The sequence below is a fragment of the Phalacrocorax carbo genome, chromosome 15 (genome assembly GCF_963921805.1).
Source record: "Phalacrocorax carbo chromosome 15, bPhaCar2.1, whole genome shotgun sequence".
Classification (NCBI taxonomy): domain Eukaryota; kingdom Metazoa; phylum Chordata; class Aves; order Suliformes; family Phalacrocoracidae; genus Phalacrocorax; species Phalacrocorax carbo.
Window position 1 is genome coordinate 12,140,543 of NC_087527.1, and position 27,463 is coordinate 12,168,005.

The following is a 27,463-nucleotide window of genomic DNA, read 5'->3' on the forward strand; positions in this document are numbered from 1 at the left end:
TTACATTGGATTAATTGTCTTTAATGATGAAGTACATAATACAGCATTTGTAATAATCTGTATTCCAAGCGAGTTTGAAATACTGTAAAAGATCTTGTGCTTACAGTCAGTGTTTTATTTCAATAGTGTAAAACTGGTGCATAAGAATTACCTAAGCCAGTTTTATTAGCATTCAATTTCATTTTTCCATTCTCCTCAAAACCATTTAAAATAAAGAACATAACAGAAAATTGATCTATAAAGTGTGAATACATCTGTGTGCCCTGTTACACAGTATTCCTGCTATTTTCTTCCTGATGATCCAAGCCCTGGCAGGATTATATTTACTCACTGTAAGCCATTAGAGGTCCAGCAGAGCATGAAACCAGATGCTTAACTTAAGCTTATTTTTGAAACTTAGTGGTTTTAGGGAACTAAAAGCCTATCTTCACCCACGAGAGTTTGAGGCAGAACTGTGCAGTATGTCAGCTATGGAGGCAAGGCTGGCTTAGGCTGCCCTCTGCCCCATCTGCTTCTTTCCGCCTTCTGTTTTGCTGCACCTGTGTCCTAGCACTGAGTTTCAGCTATCCCACTTACCCTGGAATTTTTAATTCGGAAGTTGGCCTCCAGCACGCAATGCCATTTCCATTGTTTGCAAGGATTTTTTTTTAAGATTGGAAGATCTGATTTCATTTAAAATGCTAGTTATTCATAGGTAAGAGAAGGACCAAGAAATGTTAAGTAATAAAATAACCTATTAAACCACTTTTTCTTATTTTTAAATGCTTTGAGCACAAAAGTTCATATAGCTTTTGAAAAATAAGGTCTATAAAATATCCTTAGTCTTCAACCATGCCATAAACAGTGCTATTTTCCCCCCACTTCATTTATGTGTGGATTTGCTGCTTGTTCATGTAGGTTTTGTGACTTAGCTAATTCATTCTGATTCTCAGAAACCACCTCCTTCCCATCTGTGAACCGCTTGTTGATGACTATTCACTTTTTTAATGACCTCTTTTCTGTCCATTTCTTCTCCCAGTTCATTTTTGATAACTAAAATAGACTGCTGTGGCTGGGTAGTGGACTGGAGGGGCAGCCACGTAGGAGTGATGGAGGAAAAACAAAATATTTGCAAGTAAAAAAAGCCCACTAACTTCCTTGGCTTCTTGTTTCCTGAGCTGACGGCTTCAGGAATTGGTTGCTTAACAGTTTGTTTCTGCATTAATTCTTGTTCTCCTAACACAAGTTCTCTTCCTGCCTTCAAGGCGTTATCCTGCAGGTGTGATTTTACAGTCTGCTAAGGATGGGGTGGGAGAGGAGAAGGGAAGACTAACGTGCAGCTTGACGTGAAGCACCAGTATATGCGGTCCTCTGCCTTTGTTGCCTCTGGCTGCGTTATTCCAACAACTTTCCACGTTAAGGGGCAAGTCTGCATAGCAATATTTAGCTTGAAGAGTTCAGCAGTGTATCCCACCATTCAAAAGAGGAATGGTTGGAGGGGCAATCTAGTAGTCCTTTTCCCAGCTGCACTTTAGAAAGAGCCATGGCAGGCAAATAGCGACTCAGGGACTCGCGGCCCACTAGGACTGTGCCTCTCTACATAATGAAATTGGCACTGAAAAGGAGGCAAGATTTAGCTTCGAGGTAGGAAGGACTGGTGCTCTAAAGAAGGTGGCTCATTTCTGGACGCTATGATGCTAAATTAAGCGATAGCATTAGCGGAACTGCTTGAAAGAATGTAATTTCAAACTGAAACGTTCAAGGTTGTATTGAGCAAATCTATTGGAGACTTCACCAGCTGAGTAATACCTTCCTTAGCTTCTCCGTCACAGGCATTGCAACCACTGCATGTCTAGGGATTGTCCGAACAGAAAGCTTTGCACAAACACTGTGAGCTCAAAAAACTCTGCTTGATTGCTGGGGGGTGTTGTTGGTTTTTTGGTTGGGTTTTTTTTCCCCAGCGTGGAAAGATCCCAAGAATATTTATATGTTTTAGAGAGAAAATATATTCCACAAATTCATGGTTGGAGTTATAGAAAGATATTGAAATAAGAACTTGCTTATTCAATCACCTAAATTAAATAGCTAGCACAGTAGCACTTCAGGAGTAACTTTGGAAATGTAGTAATTAGCTCTTTTACTACAGCTTTTAAAAAAAAAAAAAATTCTTATGCAATTTTTATTTCGGAATATTCTGCAATAACTACTACTGGCCAGTTTTCCTGTATAGACAAGTCTACATATATTTGACAGCAATTTTCGAAAAGGTTAGAGGTAAATGGGGTTTGTTTCATGCCTGATGTGTTTAAAAATTCTACTATGGATAAATGTAGACAGTGGTTTCATAACCAGCTGTAATTTTTCTTTCAAGACTAGCATTTTTGGGGAACTAGGGCTGTTCTGTAATTGAAAATCCTTTTATTCTAGGGAAATATTTTAATTTTCTATGCAATAAGCAGGTTAATGATTATGAGAATGGATACAGAGATAAACTATATACGTTTGTACTAACTTGGTGATTGTGTTAAATGGAAAATTGATTCATTGGTACTATAATGTTTATAGTAAATGTAATTTAAATTGCTGACTGTTGGCTTTTGGTGTTACTTAAATGTATCTTTTTAATAGTCTGTTTTAATTTTTAATAGTCAAAAGAAAATCATGCTGATGTGCATTTTGTTACACTAGTTGGTTTTTTTTGAAGATTGGACAGATCTTTTATGGTGAACTATGAAAGTTACTTTTTTTTCTCCTTCTCTTTAAAGCCAGATGCTAGGAAGAAAATATATGTCCAAACTCAAGGTGAGAGGCATTCAATGTATTTATTTGTTCAGTACCTGTATGATTATATATCTACCTTCTTTGCCCCAGAAATGTTTTGCTGAAATAGGTATGGGTTTGAAGTCCTGGCTCCACTGCAGTTGAGCCTTTTGCCGTTGACTTTAACTGAGGCAGTATTTAAGTCTCTTAGCCTAAATTTTCAACTCATTTGGTGCTTTTAAAAACATCTTTTCCCACATACCTTACAGTAGGAATCCGAAAGGCAAGGTAACACTGACCTTTCTCCAAAGCATACAGAAGTACTATGCTGGGAGCCTAGGAGTAGAACCTCACCCTGATTTCACACAAGATGCTGAATGATTATTCTTTGAAGCACCAAATTCTTTTAAATACTTCAAGCTGAGTTCCCAGAATAATGACGCCCAACATGTATCCAGTGCAAAGTGTATTACTGAAGAGAATAGTCTAGGGAACACACAACTCAGCATTTTAGATGTGATTACTTAAGCTACAGCTCCTCATTTTAGTTATATAAAAATAGCTGTCTACAGATTCCGAAACTCATTTCATTCTGTGTATTTCACTTTCAAAGAAAGTAAAATTCTTCTCAAAATGGTTATGTTGAAATAACTCATTGTGATGTCTGTTTAGCCCATATTTAGTCTATATCTAAGACCCTTGTGAGGTAATAGCTAACTAAGAGATTAAATAAATTAATAAAATAGTTTCATTAGTAAAGTAATTAATCTTTAACTTAAGGCAAACCAAGTACATTATTATTCAGCTTAGATGAATATTAATTTTTATATAAATTTAATTTCTTTGCCTTATGGTAAGGACTTGGGTCTCAACTGGCCTGCGTCTGTTTTGGAATAATGTGCTCCCTCAGATAATATTATCTCGTGTGTAAATTCTAAAAGGCCAAGTTTAGCATGATGTAAGTGAGCTTAATTCCCTGGGTTGCTAAAGAAGTTCATTCACTGTGTGATTGTGCAAAATTTTTGGTTGAATTTCAATCTGATGGCTACGGAAGGATTGTGGAGACAACCTGACATTGTTGGGAAGAGCAAAGCTTGAGATGGGAACAGCTGAGTATGGAATTCAGTGAGCTTGACAGAAATACTGCTTGCTTAGGGCAAGCTTCTAGGACCGTAGTTCAGCCATCCAGAGACCAGTCAAACATGTTGTGTTTCTCTTTTTTTTAATACAGGAATTAAGACTACACCCAGTGAAACATTTGACTGGTACAGATTTCTACAAAATGCAGGTAAAACTCACTTTGTATTTTTTATTCACCATATTTATTCTTAGTTGATATCAATGAAGAAAGACATTTGGAATGTGAAGGTTAACTGATTATGTAATAAAATGACTTAATGATAAGAAAAATTAAAAACTCCTAATATTAGATTCAGGCAGCATATCAGTCAGATTAGTCTGGTTAGTAAAATACCCAGACTGCCTCCAGATTTCTGGTCTGTCCAGGGCTGGATTGCACCAAAAGGTAAAATGGCCATGACATACGGGTCGATGCCCCCTAAAGGTAAGTTGGGCCAAAGCACCAATGCCTGAGCATGCTGTGCTTTACAGCTGCGTGGTAGAAACTGTGGATGTCTTTTGCAGAAGAGCAGGTGAGGTGAAGAAGCGGTGAATAAGGGAAATATGTGTTGATGTTTTATTATTTGCTCTTCATCTAGAGCCTGTCTCTGTTTTCACGAGAGTAATGACATGTAGGCAGACGAGCTAATTTAAAGTCACCTGATCTTGGCAATGCTTTAATTTCTACAGCTGCCTTTCCCCAAAAGAAGAATTCATAGGCATTTTACTGTGGTAAAAACATTTCTATATCATATTCATCAATCTGATCTCTGATAGTACAGCTGTTCCTCTGTTACAAATGAATCCTCCCTATTCAGTTGCTTTATCACATCAGTAAATGTGTGTCATTATTCAAAACCGGAGTCCAATTTTAAATTGAGCATTGTGAGGTTATTTTGTTCTCAGTAAATCACCGCACACAAGCACAGCGCCACTAAGATTAATAATTTTCTGAAGTGAAATGATTTGTCACTTGCTAGCACAGCCTTAGTGTTGATTGGATCTCATGTCCAACCATTTTATGATTAAAAGAGCAGTCAACAGATTGAGGAGGGGGAAGCTCCCCCTAAAGTGCATTTCATCTAATATATTAGAGACAGTTTTTTGCCTAATGTGTGCTAATGCAAAAGTGCAAAATAATTCATAATGTACACGAAAAGCAAACTAAAATGTGACTCTAACATCTGTGCCTGTTAAATAATAACTTGAAAGCTGGCATCAGGTTATTCAGTATTGTTTTTTATGACTGTCTCATCTCATTTATCTTATCAGTCTTGTCTCTGTTTCCATCTCTGGTGGCAGCCTACAATTTCCACTTCTTTTAATATTGCACATGGAGGCAAGCTTTTTTTGGCTGTACCTTTGCGCTTACCACAGGCTAATTAGGAGCTTCTACTGAATTGCTTTTCTGGGGATTTGCAGTCTTAAAGTGTTTGAAATTCTACTGAACTTAGAGCAATCAGTAGAAAGCTATCAAAAATAGAAGGCAGGTTTGCTCAGAAGAATACGATTTTGATAGTATAGGCTTGCACAATGAAGTGCACTTGAAAAGATCCCTAGCTTTTATGCAGATAAAGCTGTCCAATCTCATTCACCTTGTGGCATTTATGATACTTTTTTTTTTAAAGACGACTTTCTTTATGAAGTTCTAGTCCATATAAAAGGGCATGTAATGATTTTTGTGGAAAATATTTCTCCAGATAACTTGCCTATATCTTTAGCAGGATCCTTGAACATTTGTCAAATTCAGGATTCCCAGGACTGAATGCAAAGAAGTAGCACAGGCACTGCAATACAAATTATAATACCAAAAGCTAAGGAATCTCTGCTTTTTGTACATTTCATTTGGCAGTTTGGGTCGTTAACATAATAATAATTGCCTAATACAAACTGAAGCAGTGCTGGGAAAGGGTTTTTATTGTTGTTATTATGGGTGCAATACAATCTCGGTACAAAAATCATGGAATTAGTATTTTTTCATAGTCTGAGCAACAAAGTTGAGAGTTGCAGAGGTGATGTTTGTGTAGTATTTGTGTGCCAGCTCCTAACTGCAGTATTTTCAGTGGCTGGCTATTAAAACATTTACCTACCAAAAAAAAAAAAAAAGAGCTTTTAAAGTTAATTTGCATTCTGGTTAACAGTCAGCTTCACAGCCTTTGTCTACTGTGGATGAGACTGTAAACAACAGTAGCCAAACCAAAAAGCTGAACCAAGTGCAGATTTCAACACAGACTTCAAGAAGACAATGTTTTCAGTATATTTAGTAACTCAGGCTATTTAGGGGAGGTACTACAGCCTCTGTCAGTCTGGAGATCCAACCAGATCAAAATGTTTTATTCTGACCTTATAATACAGGAATCTATATACAGCATAATCAGTTTTGTTAGCAGTTTTAGATGCCTGTCTGTAGGCTTGAGAGAGACAATGAAACTTCAGGCTTTTGCTGAAAACTGTTTGACAGAAAATGACAGGACAGTCTTAAGTAAATGCCAAAACTGAGAGCGATCTTCTCAAAGAACTTAGCTCAAGGATGGAGCATAGCTACTTAACATCACAGACAGGCTTGATGTCATCAGACCATGATGAAAGGCTCCTTTTGATTTCAGTGGAATGTGGCTGAAGCTTGTAAGATGAAAACCTAATAAACACTTAAACATCATGTGATTAGAAGACATAGATAACTAACAAAGTCTATACTAATGAACTGAGAAAGCTCGTCTACCCAGCAGATAACACTGAAAAGTGGTTTCCTGAAAAGTGACAGAGAATCGTAGGATCAGAAGCTTTATTGCACTATCAAATAAAATATGCAATATGCTTTTGTAGTTTGATTTTTCTACTCTTAGGTAATTTCTGCTTCATAGCACGTCTGTCTTCAGATCTTGAAAAGTTTACATAAACTGCCATGACACAGACAGGGTTTTACAGAGGCATTATATTTTCCTAAACCTATGCTGGAAAAAGACCTACGTAAGAAAAATTAAATAGTAAAAGTTTGTGCAGATATATAGCTGACCATAGAAATAATGATGTGATAGCAGCAGTAAACTGTGTTCCTCAATAGATCTGAAAGCATAGGGCTTTTTGTTGTCTGGTCTGTTAGAAATAATGAGAAACAAGAAAAAAGGATTGCTGCGAAGTTAGAAGTTTATTTAACTTCTTTTGACTTCATGAACATATCAGCATCTCTAGCAATTATTCACTACTGAATTTGAATAGCAATATAAACAAGTTGGGTATAGTTATTACCTCCACTTCCCCGTAATTCCTAAGAAACAAATCGCTTTGTAAAAGAAAAGCTCGACTTTATAAAACATTAATAAAGCTTTGCGATCTGCAGGTGGTTAAGTATGTTGCTGAAATAAAACCTAATTGGAATAATAATTGCCAAGGTTCTGTGTCATCAGTGATTTCAATTAAAGAAACTTCAGAGTCAGTATTAAGTCAGGCAGCCTGTTGAAAGCTGTACTGCGGCAGGACACTGCCATATCAAACAAGGTGCAAAACTTGGCTGGTCTGAGCAGCTTGTTTTTAACAGCTGACTTTTGAAAGACAACGCTTCAACTTATTCTTGCCTTTCTTAGAAAAACAAAACCCTCACTAATGCTTCAGAAGTGATTTAGGCTTTTGTTAGCTGTGTTCATCCTTTGCTATCCTGGCATCTAAGTACAGGTTTTTCTAAAGGGTGAAGTGTAAACTGTCATAGTGTGTCTTAATAGTGAAATAGTTGATGTGACAGTGATACTGTTTCAGATAAGGAACAAAGTAGGAGCCAATGAAATCTTAAATAATAAACTGCTTATTTCCAGAGTTGCATTATGAAAATGTTTTCCACTTTTAATATACTCCACTCTCTCATTCTGTCTTGCAACTGAAGGCCTCAAAACAGTTTACCAAAAGTTAAACCCAGTGCCCTTGCTTCATGTCAAGTAATTACTATCCTGCTTGCAGATGAATGGGTAAGTCTAGATGGATAAATCCAGATTTGAGAAACTTTCTCTAGGCCATGCCATGACTCCGAATCACAGCCAGCAGGAGAACATGAACCCTGAGTATTAGTCACATTTCATCTATTAGCCAATATATTTCGTGCCAAGTTCCAATACCATCCACAAATACACTGGCACAGCACTTGGATACCCTTTTGATCATGCAATTCAAGTCTGAAATTTTAAGCGCCAATGCTACGTGGCTGTGTTTCACTTTTGAGCAGCGTAACACCACCTCTGCTCCATCATGACAAAGGAGTTGCGTGATGGGTAGTTCCATGTCAGTCTTAATCTTCCACGGTGTCTGTCTCGTTTCAGCTCACCTGCAGCTCATTTGTTTGTGGTCCTCTGTGGCATATCAGGACAGCATACAGTCAAGCTGATGAGAGGAGCGAGTTTTCATAATCCTATCAATCCCTGTTCTCGTTTTGACCTCTCGCATCTTGCTAAACAGGTGACCTGCTAAGCAGGCTCAAGACTAGCTGTGGCCAATGCGCAGCTGTTTTTTATAGATAAAGCCAATGTAACAAATCACACTACAGCCATAGGCAAATCCTGACAACATGTGTTTAAAGGAGCATCTCTTACTGACATTAAACAATTATTTTTGACACTGAAGGAGACGTTGATTACAGTGGCAAGACTTGACTTGCATTTAGTGTATAGTGATTCTGAATGATGGCTGGAAAACATACCGTGCAGTCTTTTTTCTTTTTTTTATTGCCAGTGATTATGTACAAATCTTTCCATTTTGTATTTTCTTTGCGAAGCAAACAGAAGGATGCATGAGCTAAGAGATAATGAAGCACAGTGTGCTGTTTCAAATCTTTGCTTTTGTAACAGTAACAGAAATGGGGAGAAACAGACACAAGTGTTTCTCTGTTATTTGGGTGTTTGCATGTCATTCAGACAAGATAGTGACACAGCGAATGTATCAACAGAGCAACTCAGTGGGTTGTGCCATACTGATGTATTTCCATTTCAGAACTGAGTTACAGGAGGCGGTAGTATCTTATTACAGATTAAGTAGCCTATGTAGGAAAGGCAGAATGATAGCAAAAATTCACACGCTGGAAGTCTTGTTTAAACTCAAGGAAAAAGAAAAACTGTCGTCTTTCAAATACCAGTTTTCACCCAGCTGAAGGCCATAGCTGGTAAAGGCAGCTACTGCAGTTATTCTCTTAATATGTTCCCCTTCTCAGCATTCCTGTGAGGACAAAGCATACTGAAATGATTGCTTTGTTCTACAAATGGCTACTTTTTTTTTTTTCTTTTTTCACAGCAAGGAGTGCTAGCAAGGCTTGAGAAGGCAACAGATGGGAAAAAACTGATGCAGGCACCATCTTGATGTGTGAATTTAACTGTTTTCAGCGAATGAGCAGAAAGCTAACAAGATACACAAGTGCTGCTGAAGTTTGATCTTAAGCAGGCAGAGAACGAGTAAGGTCCCAGCACTGAGCAGTGGCAGTGATGCGCTGGTAGTGCAGTCTTCTCAGGAATGTCTTCATATGCTTCTAAGTGGATGGAGTGGGGAAAGTCTGCCTGTAAAAAGAAATTAGGTGATGACTAAGCGTACAATAAAATAAAATTACAACTCATTCTCACTTCACTAAATTGAACAGCAGAGGCAAATCCTTTTTAGACCAGCTCTTCTATGACAGTTTTCAGAAATGCCGTGTAGGATCCAGTCTGTGGTCCAGTATACCCAGTATCTGCTATGTCAGAGAAAAGTGCATAAAACTTCATGATAGACAAGTAGGGCTTTGTAAAGTTGCATGAAGGGGATAGTCTGCAGTGAGAGTTCAAGCTTGTGAATGTATTTCCAAGTAATATATTTCAAATAGTATATTTTTAATTTTCAGAATAATAGAGGTCAAATAAGCGGGCTATTTCCATTAATAAATAGTATCTTGGGTAATTTCACTAGTGGAATAATTAGACTGTTATTGATGAGATTCCTGGGAGAAGAACCTTTAAACGCCTTTAAACACATGAACTGCATGGCAAAATCCAGATTACAAGGTATGATTACCGGCTGTAGGGCCGGTTTCCTGCTTCTCTCTCAGGTTAAGGTTTTTGTACAGGGAGCAGAACGGCAGCCAGGACTGCACAGAAACAGTCTGTTCGGGCTTCTCATTGTCAGAGCACTTTAAACCCTTATCTAATAAAATGGAAGACTGAAAGCTATTAAGATAGAAACTAAAAGATGTTAAGAGATAAAAAGAAGCAGTTATTTCAAGCATAGTTAATGTTGATTAATGTACTGTCACACCAAGAGTGCAATAATTCTAGTGTCTCTACGTGAGAAGAGGAAGACCTGGTTTCTCACTATGGTCTGAGCTTTCAGTGCTAACTGAAGTTTATTCTAAAATAGCCAGAGCTGAACATCAATATGTGGTAGTTCATAATTTAAAATGAATATTTGTGCCATATGGATAGTTAAAATGCAATCTGAATTTTGCTGACACTTTCTAGTAATCTGTTTTGTGTTTGTCATGAATTGAAAATGCTGCTGCGTGTCTTAAAAACAGTATGAATGGCCCATTGCACCAAAAGAATGCCTTTTTCAATCCAAATATTTGTGTATTATAAATTACAAATTATCTCTTGGTCCAATAACCAGTAAAATATTACTTACCGTGTCTTCAGCAGCTGCCTTTGGTAATTCAAGCTGTTTACGTTAAATGAAACAGTCTCAGTAATGAACCCTGTGACAGGGAGCATTTAAAAGTCCCTGAACTGGTTTTTATTTTTAAAGGCAATAGCATTTGCGTATGTCATGAATCGCCACTCTGTTGATTCTCCTCCTCGCACAAAATAGAGGTTTGATGCAGAGCTCATGTTAATGCAGTTACTTGGCATGAAGGGAGATATTCCTGGCATATTTCTTCCAGGACCTGGAGCAGACCCTGTAAAGTTATACAACACCATGAGGAAATGTAAGCCGGTACCAAGTTTGAGTGGTCTTGAATTACAAATTGCAGCAGCTCAATGATGCTGTATAAGCAGCTGAGTTGTTCCTGCAGCTGGTGGAGAGTGGAAGGAAAAAGGGAGGAGGCGGCGGCCTCGGAGAAGGGAGCTCTGCAGTGTTCAGCAGTGGTTGAACTGCCTGGTGTTAGACAATACGTGTCATCCGTCCTTGCCATGAGCTCAATAAATAGGTGAACTGAAGGACAGCAAACTGATTTGTTCAGTACGGTAAATCAAACATGAACATTTCAACCCCTCTAGTGTTTATTAAATTATGTTGTTGGTGTGTGTGTTCATTCAGCAATTTGTAAATTATGTTGTTTTATCGTAAACACATTTTACCAAAGTTCATCACATAGTGACCCTTCTCCAGAAGTATGTTCTGAATTAATTGTGCTGTCATAGACCCAATGGCAACTGCAATATCATACATCAGATCTTTTTTCTAATATAGCCTACAAAATTATTTTTATGGGTTGTTGCTGTGTATTTGCAAGAGAGATTTTCAATGTTAAAAACTCCCATGTTGATATTTTTCCCAAATTATTTTTTTGTTTGTGTTTCATAGCAATAAAGTTAAAATAAATGCTTTGCAGTAATTTAACTTCTAGTTAATTATTCTGTAGCAGGGCTGGCGTATTAGGGATAGATAACTATGGGATATTTACCTGCTCTTTTCTAACAAAAAGTGTCAGATCAAGAGCTCTAATCCCTACAGCCTTTGATTGACTAAACCTCAAAATGTCCTTGAAACAGGTGTTGAGTTATTATATGGATGCAATTTTTTTTCTTCTTATGGGTAGAAAAATTGAGAAACATACTGATTTGTATAGTCGCCTTGTCACTGAAAGCTGGGTTCTGGTGTTCAATACCAGCCACTGGCCATTTCTGCAAATCCTGCACATGCACTGCCTCTGGAAATAAACCCCTGTGCCCTATAAAATGGTGTGCGTGATTAAGTTCTCCACTGAGCTGATTTGGGAATAGATGCGAGGGCAAGAAATGGAGGGGACAATAATGGGAATTTTTCAGAATCCACCCTATTACTGCTTTTACCACTTTGTGTGCTCATTCATGAAACAATTTGGAGTGTTCAGCTTTTTTTATCTGCATTCAGATTTTTAAAATTATTTGTTCCAGACATTCCTACAGATACAGGCAGTTTACATATGTTTCTTTTGATCTGTGGACTTCGAAGAGTCAAAGACCCTCTGTACTTAGTAGACGCATTTTCAGGTAGGTACCTGCTATTTCAATACCCTTGTTTTGTCCCTGGATTCAGCTGCGTTTCTTTTAATGTTTGCAAGTTTGGCATAAGCTGTTTTATTCATTGCCGAAAACTAAATAACATATTTACATTTTAAAAAAAGAAATGCTCATGTAACCATTGATCTGTTCAACACATTATATCTGTACTGCGTCTTTTCCAGCCTGCTGGGAATAACTGAGCACTAAAATCAAAGCAATATTTGATGATTTTACTTGCTGGGAAAACTACATTGCTGTTACATACAATATTAATGGAAGACAAAAGAAGAGTTCACCTACTTCAAAATAACTTTTTTTATCTTGCTGCTCTGTGGCTGTTACACTGATTTGCATGTGGGCTAATTCACGTCACTGAAGTTACAAGCAAATTTACCATCCATCACTATGGCTCAACACTGTAAACTGGGCCAAAGTTTTCTCATGGTCACGTGGGTGAATGTTTTGCTAGGTTCTGTTTGTGTCTGTCAAAGGTTCAGGTATGCCAAGTTGGAAGTTTTGCCTCTACTATTCAGCTTACTTTTATAAGCTTTTACCAACTTGTGACGATTAGTAACAAATGTAGTTTATTAAAGTCCAGTAACTCATTTTGATCTGTTCTGGTATTGAACAGCAGATTTCTCGTGTGCATATAACTGAGTATTAATTGTAATGGTTGCAGTTGCTTCCCCATGTTCCTTTATAGAGAAAAAAAATGTTGGCTGAGTGGCCACAATCACTGCATTATATAGAGCATTGTTCTCTTGAGATGATTCAAAATTAATATCAGAGCTCCGTTAAATAACCCTTGAATCATAAGAGATTGCATGAAGCAGAAATGCTAAATACTGACTTTCAGATATGCTAATAGTTTGAATTCTGAGGAGTAATGTGAAGGCTGAGCATGAAATCTGCTACACATTCAGTCTTTTAAGTAATAATGCAATATTTGCCTAATTCTTTTTTATTCGTGCATGTATTTACATTGATTTTGGAGAAAGAATTAAATTAGACTAAAAATTAATAATTTTGGTTAATAAAAAAGATGTTCCTCTTCTGTTTTAGATTGGCACAGAAAGGATCCCAGTGTCCATCTGGGCATAATTGGACCTGCAGTAAGTTACTGTTGTAACTTTTGTTTTATTTGTATGTTTATTCCTAAATACTTCCATTTACTCACATCTGAATATCGCAGTAATTCTTTCCAAATGGCACCTGAGTCAGAGGAGTTCTCGCTGTTAGAGATAAGAAGGTACAAACCTAGCAGCTGTAAAGGCTGTTCACAGCAGGTCTAAACTGTGGAAGTGGAAGCGATTCCAGTCCTTGGACTTCCAAAGTTCAGAGTTCTGCTGTCGGCTAAAAGGCCTCCTCACTCAGCACGTGCTCTGCTTTTGCACTGCAGAAGAGAGAGCAGCTAAGAGGGTTTTTCTAAGAGGATACGCACTGAGATGGCCCAACTCTATTGTTAGGATTTTATTAATGCAAACTGTTATCAATACCACTGAAATAGAGTACAGCAGCTATAGATTTGTTTTACATATAATGATTTCTTTTTGTTTAGAAGACTTCGGCTAGTTTTATAATGGCTGTTTGCAGCTGGATTACTATAATTTTATGTCTAGCTCAAGCACATGCTATTAATCTATTATGGTCTCTTAGAGCAAAACATGTAGTGTTTCATGTGACTACAGAAACAACTTCTGAAAATAAAAAGTATCAAAATATTTGGATTCTAATATTGGCTTCTTTTTTTATACCTGTGGGATAGTACAAAAATTTTTAGAGAATCAGAAAGTACTAAAAATGTGAACTCTTGCAAATAAAATATTAGAAATGCCTATTTCAATATGAATAATTTCTAAATGAACCTATCAGATGTTTTGAAAAGCAACAATTGCCATCCAGATGATATTTTTTAGCAGGTATTGTTAATGAGAATCTTTAATACTGTGAAGGTGATATCAGATGCTCGTCACCCTTGTTCTTACATCTTTTCTTCACGTGGAGGATTGCATCTTTGTTCCATTGCATTTAGATTTTGATGCCATTTCTGGTATTCTCAATTCATACACAATTAACAGTTGTCAGCAGGTGCAGAATGATGTTAGGTTTCTGTCTGACACCAGACAGAAAGGACAGAGCTTGAGCTGACAAATAAAATTGGTGAAATCTGTTTCACATATAGGATCTGAGTGCAGTAACAGCTGGGATACAAATATCTGAGAGGGACAGTGGGGTTGAATAAAGTAAATAAAAATGAGAAACTAAGTCGTTCTTATATGTCCACGTCTCAGATTAAGCTTAGAATTGGTATCCTTCCTTCCAAAGGAATTCTGTGGATTTTGGTAAAAATGTTGGCCAACAAATTTGGAAGTTAAAACTTCTAATTCTCTTTCTTCACAACAGGGTCGATCACTTAAATGTCAGCTCTTCTGCGATTGCTGTCTCTTTAGATAAAACGTACGGTTGGGCTGCTGTCTCAAAATGGTGTCATGAGTTCTCAGCAATGGTTTGCTTTTCATGAAGCACCAGCTCCCAAAAGAGTTTAAAAATCAAAACTCTGATAGTCATTATTATGAAATAGTCTTCTAGTTCTGGAGAAAGGTCTGAAAACGTGGGCTTATGAAGCATGAAGATAAACAAGAACAGCTACTGAACCCTCCCAACTCCACCCCAGTATTCTTAAATCAAGTAGCGTGATTTTTGAGGGTGTAACAAGACCGAACTTCGCTGAAGAGGGAAGCACGCACCACTTCAGCCAAGTCTGAGTCTGTTTTGAATGCTTATAAGGGAGTAAAGGATTGTATAAATTTTCTGCCAGTCCTTTCCTTCCTAATGGTCTCCGAAAACTTGGTGTTTGAGTATCCACCATTATTTTCAGTTATTTCCAGTTTGAGATCTGTCTGATATCACCTGCAGAAACTGAGGCCTTTAGGAAGAAACCATCCATGAACATGTAAATGTTTTTATGATTTCTGTTAAGTACAGTGCTGAAAAACTGCAAAACTACAAGGTTTCATGGTTATTTTCAGAACCATGAGAGAAATATGAATATTTCCAAATCTCAGTCTAACCAATACCCTACCTAAATATTTGCTGTGGGCCAGGTCCTCAACAGTAGCGACTGCACTGTGACTTGGTGAGGGAGAGGAGGAAAGATGCCTCTGAGCCACTGAAGTGCTTCTCCGAATTCTGTGCAAAATGAGGTTCATGCCCACAGCTTCCCACAGCCCTGCACAGGGACCAGGTGGAGCTGCAGGGAGAATGTCCTGCTTATTCTGCTTCTAGTATGTTGCCTCTGTCAAGGGAACATACTTTACGCTAAACTAATAAAACTAATTGCAGGGCTTTTGAGAAGGAAATCGGTTGTGCTATATCCATAGCAGCAGAAGCGTTGAAAAGGCAGCCTGTAATCAAACCGGTGGAAAAGGTATGAGTAGGCAGCTGAAACAAACTCTTGCTGATGCTGAAAGGGTACGAAAAGCTTCACTGTTTCATCTGGGTAACGTGTTCGTGCCCCTTTAGAAGTCTCATCTCTGATTCATCTTCACATGAACCTGAAAACATGCAGGCAGCCTGCTTTATAAGAAAATAAAGAAAATCTGAATGGGGAAATAAGAACTATTTATCTATTTTCTCATTCAGTTTTGTTGTTTGAAAATTTTGGGACATAGAATTTTATTTTCAAAAGCTGTTTTTACATTTTCATTTTATCTGCATTTTTTTCCACACTAATACACAAAACGATTTGGAAGTCAACTGATGTGGAAGGCAAATCTAGAGCAGGTGTAATGAAGCTGTGCTTTAGAATCAAAAGATGCACTTGCTGCCTCCAGTGAGGATTTTAAACATTTTAGTCATCTTTTTAAATTTGTTTCACTTTTTCATAAGCTAACATCTTTACAGTAAGCTACCAGAAATAACCCTATGACAGTGCGTAGGCGGGATCAAGAACTGAACCTCCTTAAAACATTTTAAAACATATTCCTCCCATAGTACTAAGATATTGCTTAAGGATGAAAATAAGTCGCAGCTCTATTGGGTTTAGCTCTACCTTTCTTATTCATGCTACTTCTCAAACCACAAAATCTTAAAATCTGTGAAGCAAGTCATGTTTACTGTGAATATTGCAAAAAAGCACATTAAGATTATATTAGTTAAGAATATAAAGAGCAAAAGGCCCACACACTGGTGTCGGCTTTGCTTCCATAGATTATAACCTTTTCCCTGCATTTGCCACGCATGATTGTCTCCAACGGTGCAACCTAAGGAGTGTTGAAGGATGGGTTGTCTAGAATGTAAATTTTTTAGCATTTATCTCCTCTTCCAGTTTTCCTTTTGTTCATTTCTGTAATGAAATTTGAAAAAATAGCTAATTTTCAGCAGCTCTAAATTCCAAGAATACGAGCTTATGAAGCTAAAAAAGGCCACAAAACTTATGTCCAGCTGTTGGGTAACCTCGTGAAGCCCACTTTGTACTCTCTGCGTAATTCTTAACCATTCTTGTAGACTGTACAGAATATTGCTGTGTTTGTAATGATACTGCTTTTCCCTGAAAGCTATTTTTCATCTGTCCAACTTCCTTCTATGCCTACTGAGAGTTTTAGTCGAATATCTGCCTCCACAGTTGGAGGGACCTATCGGGTCATGCAGCCCATCTATTTATAATGGATGGCCGTTACGTACTGTATGTTTTCTGGGCTAGTCTAAAATGAAACAGCTGTTGACACATCTAAACTAAACAAGTCCAATAACCTGCTCCAGAATATCCTAGAGCACAGTAATTAGTAAAATCAGATAGGAAACAAAGATACAATTTCATAATCTTTACCCTGCTGAGAAATACGAAATTCTGCTGGCTACATCCTGAGTAAGTGTCCTACTCGCTGAGATATTTTTTAAAAGGTAAGAGCTACTGCTACCATTAATGTGACAACTCTTCTAAACCTTTGTTTGCTTGTTCTTCAAGAAAAACTCCTGGGAAATGAAACTTGTGTTAGAAATGTTGAAATGAGCTGTTCCAATATTTCTTAGAAAGGTCCTATGTTTTCTTAGAGATGAAGTTTTATTAATTTACGTCCTAGTTACCAAATTGTTTCATCTGAATTAAAACTACATTTTTTTTTTACAAGTTGTTAATTGTCCCAAATTGCAGTAGCAGAGCTACAGGTTAAGCCAGAAGACATAGAATTGCCTTGAGCATTTGGTGTCTGGAAAAGATGATGTAGAATGGCCGGGTTTAGTATGTTCGCAAGGATCATCTATTTCTGTTGCTTTTGCTGCAGGCCGATTTTATTGCCTTGCAGGCGAGAGTTGTGTTTTCAGTTGTAGGGGAAGCTCAGTCTTGCTGAGCCTATTCGACAATCGATCAGATAAAAATTGTAATGTGGGGTCACCTGCTGCTGCGAATAATGCTGATTCCTTTCACAGTGATGCTGCCAAAACCTCACAAACCCGAGCAATTGAGCAAATTCTTCCTGTTGGTATTGAATATAGTTGCAGATCGAGCTTTTCATTCTTCAGTACTGTGGGTGATATTCTGACAAAACTTTAAATGTACTAAGGCCTGGTTTTCCCTATGAAGTCTAGCTGGCCACAGTAGTCCCAGCATTATAATGAAGCTGTTTCTGGATCATTGCTTCTGTCTGAGTTGATTTTTATGTGACAGCAATTTAATAGTGTGTTTATAGAAGGTTTCCTAGATTTTGATCACGGTAGGCCCTGTGTTTAACAGGCACCTTCATCTTTGTGCAGCCTTTGATCTGTGACTTTCTGCACTGTCAAACATGTCTCAGATGTTTCTTCGCTGTCAGCAGAGTAGAACTTCTGAATAGCAGATCTGGTCCTGTTAGGTGTGGTTTCTTGCTGTGTGCCCACTCCCCATTCCATGTGTCATCTTATCTCATCTGTTCTGATAGAAACTATTCATGCAACGCAAGCTGCCCTCCTCTGATCTCTGCTAAATTGATGAAATGAGCAGCTCTATTTTTTAACAAAAGGTGATAGATAACTCATGATCGTATTTGCCTGCTACGTTGGTAGGTAAAAAAATAAAATCTGACAACAAACGCTCTACCTGTGGAAGAACTGGATCGTGGAGACATTTTGGGTGGAAGTAAGACACTTTTCAGTAGCTTTTTCTGAGTCTCCTAAGTTGCTAGGCATCCTGCCATAGTCAGTTGGCTTTGGAAACATTCACAACTTGTAAGTGCATTTCCAACTTACTGAACAGCTTATGTTGTATCTAATTTCTGTGATACTGAGCCTGTGGTTAGATAACTGTGCCCCCTCAAGTTACTAAATGTAGCTCAGGGGGATCACTTCTCTAAGTCATTGCTACACCCATCCTGAAAGTAATATTTAAAGTGAATTCTCATATTCAGGCCAGGCTTCTTGGAATATCTACCAATAGAAGAATACAGCTTGAAGGATTGTTCTGTTTGAGGCAGATGGCAATTTCTTGGCTTCCACAGAAGGAGATGGGATAGAAATTAATATCTTACAAATCTTATGAGTCATAGACTGTAGTTTTCCCTCATCCTTCTAAAGGTAGAAGAACAAAAGACCATATCCCACTGCTCATTGAATCACTTGCAAGTACTCCATTTATTTTAATGGAAACAGAGTATAGTTCCTCATGAGAGGAACTCAGCATCAAAATAGTGCTTTGGGGAAAAAACTGAAAAGTTATTTGTATAGAAATAGCAATTGTGAAGTTCATTATGAAATATCCAAGGAACCTGTAACATGACATGCTGTTAGCGTATTGGTCTGTTTCATACTCTGTCACCAGGATCAGGTGGTGCTTCAGGAAAGGGCACTTGTTTTCCCCCCCTGCTGTTACCAAAAATTCTTTCTTAAGCAGTTATGCAAGCCTTTTATTTCCTGCATTCTGTAGGAATTCATTCCTTGGTGAAAGAGTGATTCACTTGAATCTTTTAATTTATGAAGCCCTGTTTTCATGAAATAATTAATCTCGTGTTCAAAGTACACATAGTTATAAATTCTGACTTCTTTTCCAAACGAGTTTTCTGAAATGCTGTGTGTGTGTTCTCTATCTCATAATGTGGAAAAAACCCTAACCAAAACATTAACATGCATTAAAAAAAATAAGCCATGTTGTTCCCAGTGCTTACAACTGTTGCATGCTGTGCAAGCTATCATAAATTAATCTAATACAGTCAGTCAGCTGTAATAAAAAAGTCTAGTTCTGTTCTTCATGTTTAGTTGAAGATTTGTTTTATTTGTTTTATGAGTTCTGTTTATTTGTTTTAATCATGTTAAATGAAAATAGTGTAGTTAACGTTTGTAAATAAACCTGCTGGAGCTAATTGCCCAGCTTAGACAACTTCTTAATAACTATAGGATGACTTCATGTTAGAGTATATTTTAGAATTTTGTGTTTATTGGTTTTCAAACAAATGTTTCTGTCGGTGCATAACATCTGTGGGTTGCTTCCTGCGTTAACTAAAGCCTGAGAAGTTCCTTTCCTTCCTCACATTGGTTAAGGGACAGACACTTGCTTGGCACATCAGTGCATTGTTCCTCACTTAAGTTGTCAAATCAGTCATTTGAATCACGTTAGCCTTAGCAGAGCCATCTGAAAACAGTCATTCATGTTGAATAGATCTAGCTCTAATGAGAACCTGCAGCCAGAGGGATGTCAGGGGAGAAGAAGTGGAACCTCCCTTTCTGCCAATAGCCCAAAGCTGCACTGCATTAGGGTAGTCACTTAAAGGTTGAGAGCGGAGGACTCAATTCACGCTCCGCTATGCTGTGCGCTCCCCCCCTTAGCTGGATATTCTAAGTGCCAGTCGCTCACGAGAGCGCTCGTCTGAGGAGTCCCATGTAACTACCAAGTTACAGATCTGTGGTATGATTTTTGAAGCTCAGCATTTAAATATTTTAGTAAAAAAATATGCTAAAATTTATTTTTGTTTTCTGGGTATTTCAAACATGCTGTCGTGCTGAAGTAGTGCCATATGCCTGTGTGTGTATTCTTTTCTAGGTTGATCCACTTTTTACAAGTGAAGTTAAGGAAAAAGTTAAAAGGTAAGAAGTTAATGCTAAGCCTTTTATCTGCTCCAGGTGAAAGCGGTTGGCTGACTAGCTTTTAAAATCTTGTGTAAATGCTCTTTTGTATATACAGAGGAACATAGATGCACAACTCCATATATGACTAACAAACGTGTGCTGATTATTTGGCATGTAACATTCTCAGACTAGGTATTCTGTACATTTTAAATATTAGAAGAACAACTGGATCTCTTCATGTTTTGTGTTAAATCGCATCCAATGCAGTGTGATTTAACTTTATTATTCTTTTGGGTCTTTTCATTCTTTCTTTCATCCTGGCTTCTGCAAGTTTTTGCATGCTTGCTGTTGGGTAAATGAATAGATGGACAAGATAATCCTGTGTAGCTTTTCTTCTGTCTCTACTTTATAAGCTTCCTGATTGAAGGATATAAATGTTAGAGAAACGAGATCTATTTGTGTGTGTGTCTGCAGAACCTAGGCTTGTCTGACTTGAACAGAAAAACCATTTTATCTCTGATTGATAATATCTGATAATAAAATCTGCATAAAATACGTGTTTTGCAATTCCATTTTTTTGACCAAGAGGTAAAGTTTCTTGTTCTCTATCAGGTTATTAATGGGAAACAACTCCTATAATAATGCATTTATACTCCAGTTAATATAGTTATTTATCTCTACAGAAGCTGGATGTTACTGCACAACCAGAAAAGCAATGTTTAACAAAGCCTAGTTGACAGGGAGCTGCTCTTAATGTCAAATGCACTTGTGTTTCCATCTGGCTTAGTGATCTCATGTTGAGGTTAAAGAGGCAGGAGCAGGCTCAGCAAGCAGGGGGAGATGCTGGCTTTTCAAAATGATCACCAGTCTTAAAGATCTCATTTACTTCATCTGAGACTGAACACCTAATTACCCTATTTTTCCACCCTTCACCCTCAATTTGATTGACCCTCATTGATCTGAGGAAGGAAGACGAGGACAGTAGAAATGTAACCCTTCAGATCAGAAGAGTGCTTATAACAGAAGAAGAAGCAGAAGAGATCTTTCAGAACCACACTCCATCCCCAAAAGCCAGCATCTGAAAAGTCAGCATGTCCTGCAGTTGGCCGTTCTGATGGTGGCACTCCATTTCCAGAAGTATTTAAACTGTCTGTTTTTCTTAAACCTCTGCAGGCATCCTCCCTATACTACACAAATTCTTAAAGGGAAAATTGCACCCCTATGCACTGAACTCAGCTCCTTCGTTTATGAGGCTGATTGTGGTTAACAGAGCATAGTGTTGTGTGATCAGCTGCAGAACTGAGAACGACAGACGAGGAAGGGGCAGATAGCAGTGGATACTTCACTGAGCGTGTAGCCGCGTCTGTAGATAGAAAGCTAACACAAACGTGGTAAAGTGGCTTGCCCGTGGGCAAGCGATGGTTGGCATCAGAACCGTGCCTGAATCGCTCTGACCACCTTCCATCGTTGCCCTAAGTTTTAAGAAGCATTGTTAGAGCACATTCTCAGGAGGTGTCCTCTCTGTGTCCTTTTGATTTCTAGGACACCTGGAGTACATTTATTACAGGAGATACCACAAGATGATCTTCATGCTGCTATGAAAAAGTGCTTTGCTGTGGTGAACAGCTCCATTTCAGAGGGGATGTCTGCTGCAATTCTGGAGGTAATTGCATCTTAGCAGTGAGGTTTTTCAGTGAGGTTACAGTGAATCTGAAGTGGCCTTTTATCACTGGAAATGTGTGTCAACATTTTATGTCCATGTTTCAAAGCTAGCGAGGACATAACTAAAATATTTGTTTTTGCAATTCTTAGTAATTAACGTTTTCTTCCCTTGAACTGACATGTTTTTATGCTTTGTCTATTTATTTTTTTTAAAGGACAGGATGTAATTTTATCAATCCTGTTAAATTAACAATACAGACCTGAGATGTAAGAATCATTCTGATTTACTGGGGCTGTCACTATTCTTGAGTCAACATCCACTTCCTTATAATGTTGATAGAATAGACTTTCATTTATTTTTACATCCTTTCAAAAACCAATCTAAGAGCCATGTTTGGTTATTTATTTCTGAAATGATTAATGAATGAATGACACGCTCAGTTAATTTTTTTTGCCGTCAGTATTGAAAATTAATAACTAGGTTTATTTCATACCTGTCAAAGTTGGGCACTGCTTAGTATCAAATGCCTTCTAGGAAAAAAAAACCAAATGTACCTAAAGTGGAAGTTCTTTGGGCAGAAGCCTTTTACTATTCCATTTATTTTGGTGACTGCTGAATGTTGGTTCGTGATGATCTTAGAAGATCACAGAAACTACTACATGATTTGCATTAATGAATCTCCTATTTCCGTTTCAAATGAGTAATTTCATGTTGCGTTGCCGGCACGCTTTTCTTCCACACACATGGAAGTGCTTCGAAAGCAAGAGCTAAGTGTGCGTTGTGAGAATTATGGAAGTTAGGCGATGGTAAGATAGCAAATGTGTATTTCCTTCCTAAAATGCCAGCGCTCAGCGGTGGAAGCAGATGCTGTTTCACAGCAACAATACTCTATAAACAACAATTACTCCAGACTGTGACATTTCCAAACTTATCAGTGTGGCAGGCTAGACAAATTTTGTGTGTTTGGTAATTGAGATGGAGGGTACCAACAGAGTGCACGGCCACAACTAAGTCGGCGACGCAGAGGAGTAGAAGTTAAGTAACTGTCGCTTCCCCCTCACCTGCTACACGTTCCCTTCAGGACTACTCACCTAACAGTCGACCAAAACCCAATCTCATTTATTTCCTGAGAGTGTCAGTGATTTGGGAGGGGCGTGAAGCAAACCAGGTTGACTGTTAGGAGATGCAGCATCTGCAACAGAAGTGCAAATGTGCTTGGCCTGATACAAATTGTTATACAAACTCAGGACTGATGGGACAATTGGTATAGTTTTCCCCAAAATTTTCCCATTAGATCTGAGCAGTTAAAAGGCACTTTCCTTAGGTTTTTTCAGGAAAGGGAGCAATCTTGTCAGTTCACTGTCTTAACAAATATGTGGTAACTCAAAGCAAAAGCATAATGCCACTTTATTTCAGAGGTAATGTTGAGCCTGCTTCAGGAATTATTGATTTTTGCTCTCCTCTTTTGAAGTTGCATATCTGACAAGTTTTGAATCCGATAACTATAAGACTAAATTAATAAGGAAAGTTTTTATTTGAGCTCTTCTCTGTGTGGCTGAACTATTCAATTATCCTATCAGGGCTATTAAATAGTCAAATACCACCTCTAGTGGAAAGCTGTTCCTTTAAGTTTCCACTATACGGTTATGTTAAGTCATTTATTCCCAATTCATACCCAGACCTGTCAAAAATAAAAAAACAAACCCAACAACCCAATAAAAAATCCTCCAAAAACTGTTCTTCTCACTGAAAATTACTACACGAGCAGAATGGTAAATACTTCCTGTTATATTTCTCTTAGGATTACAAGACTATTCTGGCAAAAGAGCATTCTATGCAGGATGCCTTTATATACACTTGCAACATTAGCTCCCACCATTTTGTTCTTTTTCTTACATGAGAAAAAATTTTGTATTAGGATGAATCATCAAGAAGAATTCATTTTAATTTTTCATGCCGAATTTATTTTTTTATGTATGTATTTTAATACATATATAGTAGATTAGTCATTATTACTTCTAATCTTACATGTAGCTGTCCCTATCATGTCCTAGGCTAGTCTTATGGTTGATACATTTAATTCTACTGAAGACACTACCTTTACTAAAAGCAAAGTTAATCAACATTTAATCTACCTTTAAGTCTTAATCTGAGTATAACAGCTAAGCGTGCTAAAATAATTGACCATAGTGGAAAAATTAAATTGCTTTCTTCTAAGTGCAAGACCTGACCTAGAGCAGGCTGTTAGCTATTTCCTTGTACAAGATAACTTTTTAATAAAAAGGAGAGAAAAAGGTCCTGCTTTCCTTTCTTCTGTTGTAATAAATTTTGGTAGAATTATGTCAAACCTAATAGTCAGGTTCGATTGGTGTTTGTGCATAGTCATGTGTTGAAGATAAAATGCAATTTCAAATATTCTGAAGTGGAAGATTTCCTCCTGGAAAATGTGTAACCGTAGGCGTAACGCACTTCTTTCCCCCAGCCTTGGTCCTATATTATTGCTGTGAGACAACAGGTCTGGTCCCAGCTAAGTCAGGATTTTCTACAAGCAGAATTAGGTCTTCAGCTATCTCTTGAGAAACTACCCAAAGCTTGCCCTTTTTGGTACCTCAGACCTGTTTGAATTCCTCTTCTAAAGTTATACGGGGGTTGGTATTGTATGTCTGTTTATTAGACAGTTGTAAGTTGGGTTTTGATGAAATGCTTGTAAAATACCCTACTGTAAAAACCTCTCTCTCAGAGGAAGTGTGGATCTAATAACATCAAGTCCCTGCTTGACATGGGCAGCAGTAGGAAGGGCCACCTGTTAAGGTCTTGTTAAATTAATGAGGCAGGAAGCTATGTATAAAACTCTTCTGGTCCTTGGCTGGAGATACAGATAGCCTATATAAAGATAACATCTTGCTTGAATTTGGAAATGCAGCTTTCATTCTCTTGAAAGTTCAAAATTTAAGCAGCTCATGAATCGTAAACAGTGTTTTTGTATGAGATAAATATGTAATAGATAAATGAAATAAATATATAATCATATCTATTTCAACTTGCCTTAAGATATGAAAGAACTGGAAACCATAACTAATTACTTTGTTGTACTGATATCTCAGAGATTTTGCCTGATCTGTTTTTTTGTTTGGCATTTGAAGAAGAGAAAACAAGCATTATAGCAAGCATTTAAATGGCATTGTTTCCTCAGAAAACTCAGGAGCTCTACATGTTGCTGGGCATGTGATGGTGAGAAAAGCACTACTACGGGAAAATTTTATATGTCCTCTGTATAGTTGGTAAGAAAAAGGTTTTGACTCCAGCACCGTTTCATCAAAGAACTTTTTCTGTCCTCCCGAGAGTATTCCAGCTGTTGTAAAGATCATCAGATTGTTATGCTTTTACCGAAAATGTCCCAAGAACAAAAAAAACCAACCAAACAACAACAAAAACCCAAACAAAAAAAGTCATTATAGAAAATGAAGATGGCCAGGTTCTGTTTTGCTGTAGGGTAAATCTAGCCTTAACCAACATGTGAAGTACAGGCCTAGTAGTTTTGAGTAGAAGCCATAGCAAACTATGGGACAATCCAGAAGATAAAATAGTACATGAAACCTGTATTTACTGTATAAGCCTTATACTGCTGGTTAGGAATGCTTGTTGTGTAACATGCCTCCAAAGCTGAAATTTACACCCTGCATCCTTCTGAAATGGCATTAAAACACATTTGCAGTCAGAATAATGTAACAAAACAGATGGCCAATGGACTAAAATGTATTTTATTCTGTTATTTGTGGAGCCTAGGTCAGTAAATTATACATATTTTCAACAATGCAAATGATTCTTTTTACTGCTTAAAATAGACTAAGTATCTAAATTAAATTCTAAGCTGCTTCATGCAGTAATTATTTACAGCCCAATCCATTTGTTTAAGGCTGGCTGCTATAAAGCCAGCCCCTCATCTTATGTATTTGGCCATCTGTTCTGTCTTTCAGTAGCTATAATTCATTGGTACCTATGTGTTTTGGGACCTGAAAGTTTTCTTATGTAGCAATTACTGCCCTCTAACTCTATGAGACAGAACAAATGTCTTTCCCTTTAGAGTTCAGAAATTATGGAAAATGAAATATAAACTTAGTGATCAACTTCGGTGCGTCCCCAGCTACGCAGCGTTCAGAAGGAGTAGTGAATCAACATGTCCTGTGACAATCTTTTTTCAGTCTAAACTGCAGTAGAGCAATACGGTGCCAACCTAAGCAGTGGCACCATTAGGTGCAGCCCAACACAGCACTGCCCCGGGGCGCCCGCGTGCCCGGTCGCTACCCACGCGCAGCTCCGCGGCACGGCGCCCGCTGTTCGCTGCATCTGGCGCGCTCGAGCCCAGACTCCTCTGTCTGGCAGGCAGCTATTGGGATAGCGGCACTTCCAGCCGTCAGTCCTGGGGGGATGTGCTGCGTTTTGTGTGTTTTCTTTCATTTGTCCTTTCTTTCTTTTTTTAATGGTGCCCTTTCCCTTGAATGGCCAATAGCTTGTTTGGAAAGTAGCCAGACCTGAAACACTCTTACAGTTTTGTTTTTTAAAGGGAGAAATACAGAGAGGTGAGGAGAGGGCCTTAGGCAGGTGACGATGAACGCTGACACACTTCACTGCCACTCTCAGGCTCTTGATTTTAGTTTGGAAGTTCAAGTAAAATACCTTCATTCCCTGTTCATTGAACGCGCTTGAATGAGATCACCAGCCAGCAGGCTGAACGCAAGGGCATATAAGCCTGGCAATAGGAAGGGCTGGAAAAGAGCTGAATCAGAGATTGTGGTCTCTGTGAGTTGGTGCTTCTGTGGGAACCCCGTGTTAGGTCTGTAGCTGCGTCATTAGAGCTGGAAGGAGCTTCCCCGACCTGCAGATCCAAAACCTGTCAGGCAGAGCAGGGCACCGGTGTCTCGTTCCCTGCGTGAACTGTGGAGTTGTATGAACGGTGCTGCACCGTTAAGTAGAACCTGTCAGCGTATGGTTTTGTAAATCTACCTTTGGAAAACAGATTTGTTTCGTTTAACAGTGAAGTCAGAGCAAATTACAAAATAGTTTGTGGATGAGCAAAAACTGTATTTCCTCTCACTGAAGTGACTTTCTTTTTTAATTTAAAAAAAAAAACACACTGTATTTCAACAACTTTAGACATTTAGATAAATTCAGAAGTGTGGTCTGTAGTTTTTATGCCTCATTTATTATGGTTTGTGTTCACTTCATTAATTTAGTTGTCTGAATTACCTCCAGCTGATTCAGTAGTTTCTGATAGAAAGTGTAGAACAGGTTATTTCATTAAGGGTTATTATTATTTTTACAGCTAACTGCTGCAAAGCAGATGTTCGTGCCAGAAGGACTATAGAATTTCTTTGTCCAGAGTAAATTAATCTACTGTGGTGATTTAAACACTGTTTCTCTTGGATATTTTAAACTATGAAGACATGTTGCTAAGTCACAGCAGTCTCTCACTGTTCAAAACATAATTGGTTCTGAGCATTATCAGCCGGGTTATTTTTGTCTTCAGTTTTGTCCGAACTATAAAAGAGCATGGTTTTCTCTCGGAGTTTTGTTTTCTTGCTATGTAGACTGAAGCAAAATTGCTCCCCATCAGGGAGTGTAATGACAGTAATTAAAATGCATTCACTCTGAAGTGACAGGGAATCAGTATGAAATAGATTGAAGTTTTGGGGGAGTGAGTTTC

At 38.0% G+C, this 27,463-nt stretch overlaps 1 protein-coding gene across 2 annotated transcripts in view; it reads left to right on the forward strand.

Annotated features, from left to right (window-relative positions):
• The window catches only part of GLT1D1 (glycosyltransferase 1 domain containing 1), a 59,536-nt gene that overhangs the window by 22,271 nt on the left and 9,802 nt on the right, over positions 1-27,463 (forward strand). For both annotated transcript variants that reach the window (XM_064466400.1, XM_064466401.1), the window contains exons 5-10: positions 2,745-2,781; positions 3,971-4,027; positions 11,958-12,053; positions 13,128-13,177; positions 20,071-20,114; positions 21,639-21,759. In XM_064466400.1, the coding sequence (XP_064322470.1) occupies positions 2,745-2,781; positions 3,971-4,027; positions 11,958-12,053; positions 13,128-13,177; positions 20,071-20,114; positions 21,639-21,759 (405 nt within the window). The remainder of the gene's footprint in view (positions 1-2,744; positions 2,782-3,970; positions 4,028-11,957; positions 12,054-13,127; positions 13,178-20,070; positions 20,115-21,638; positions 21,760-27,463) is intronic.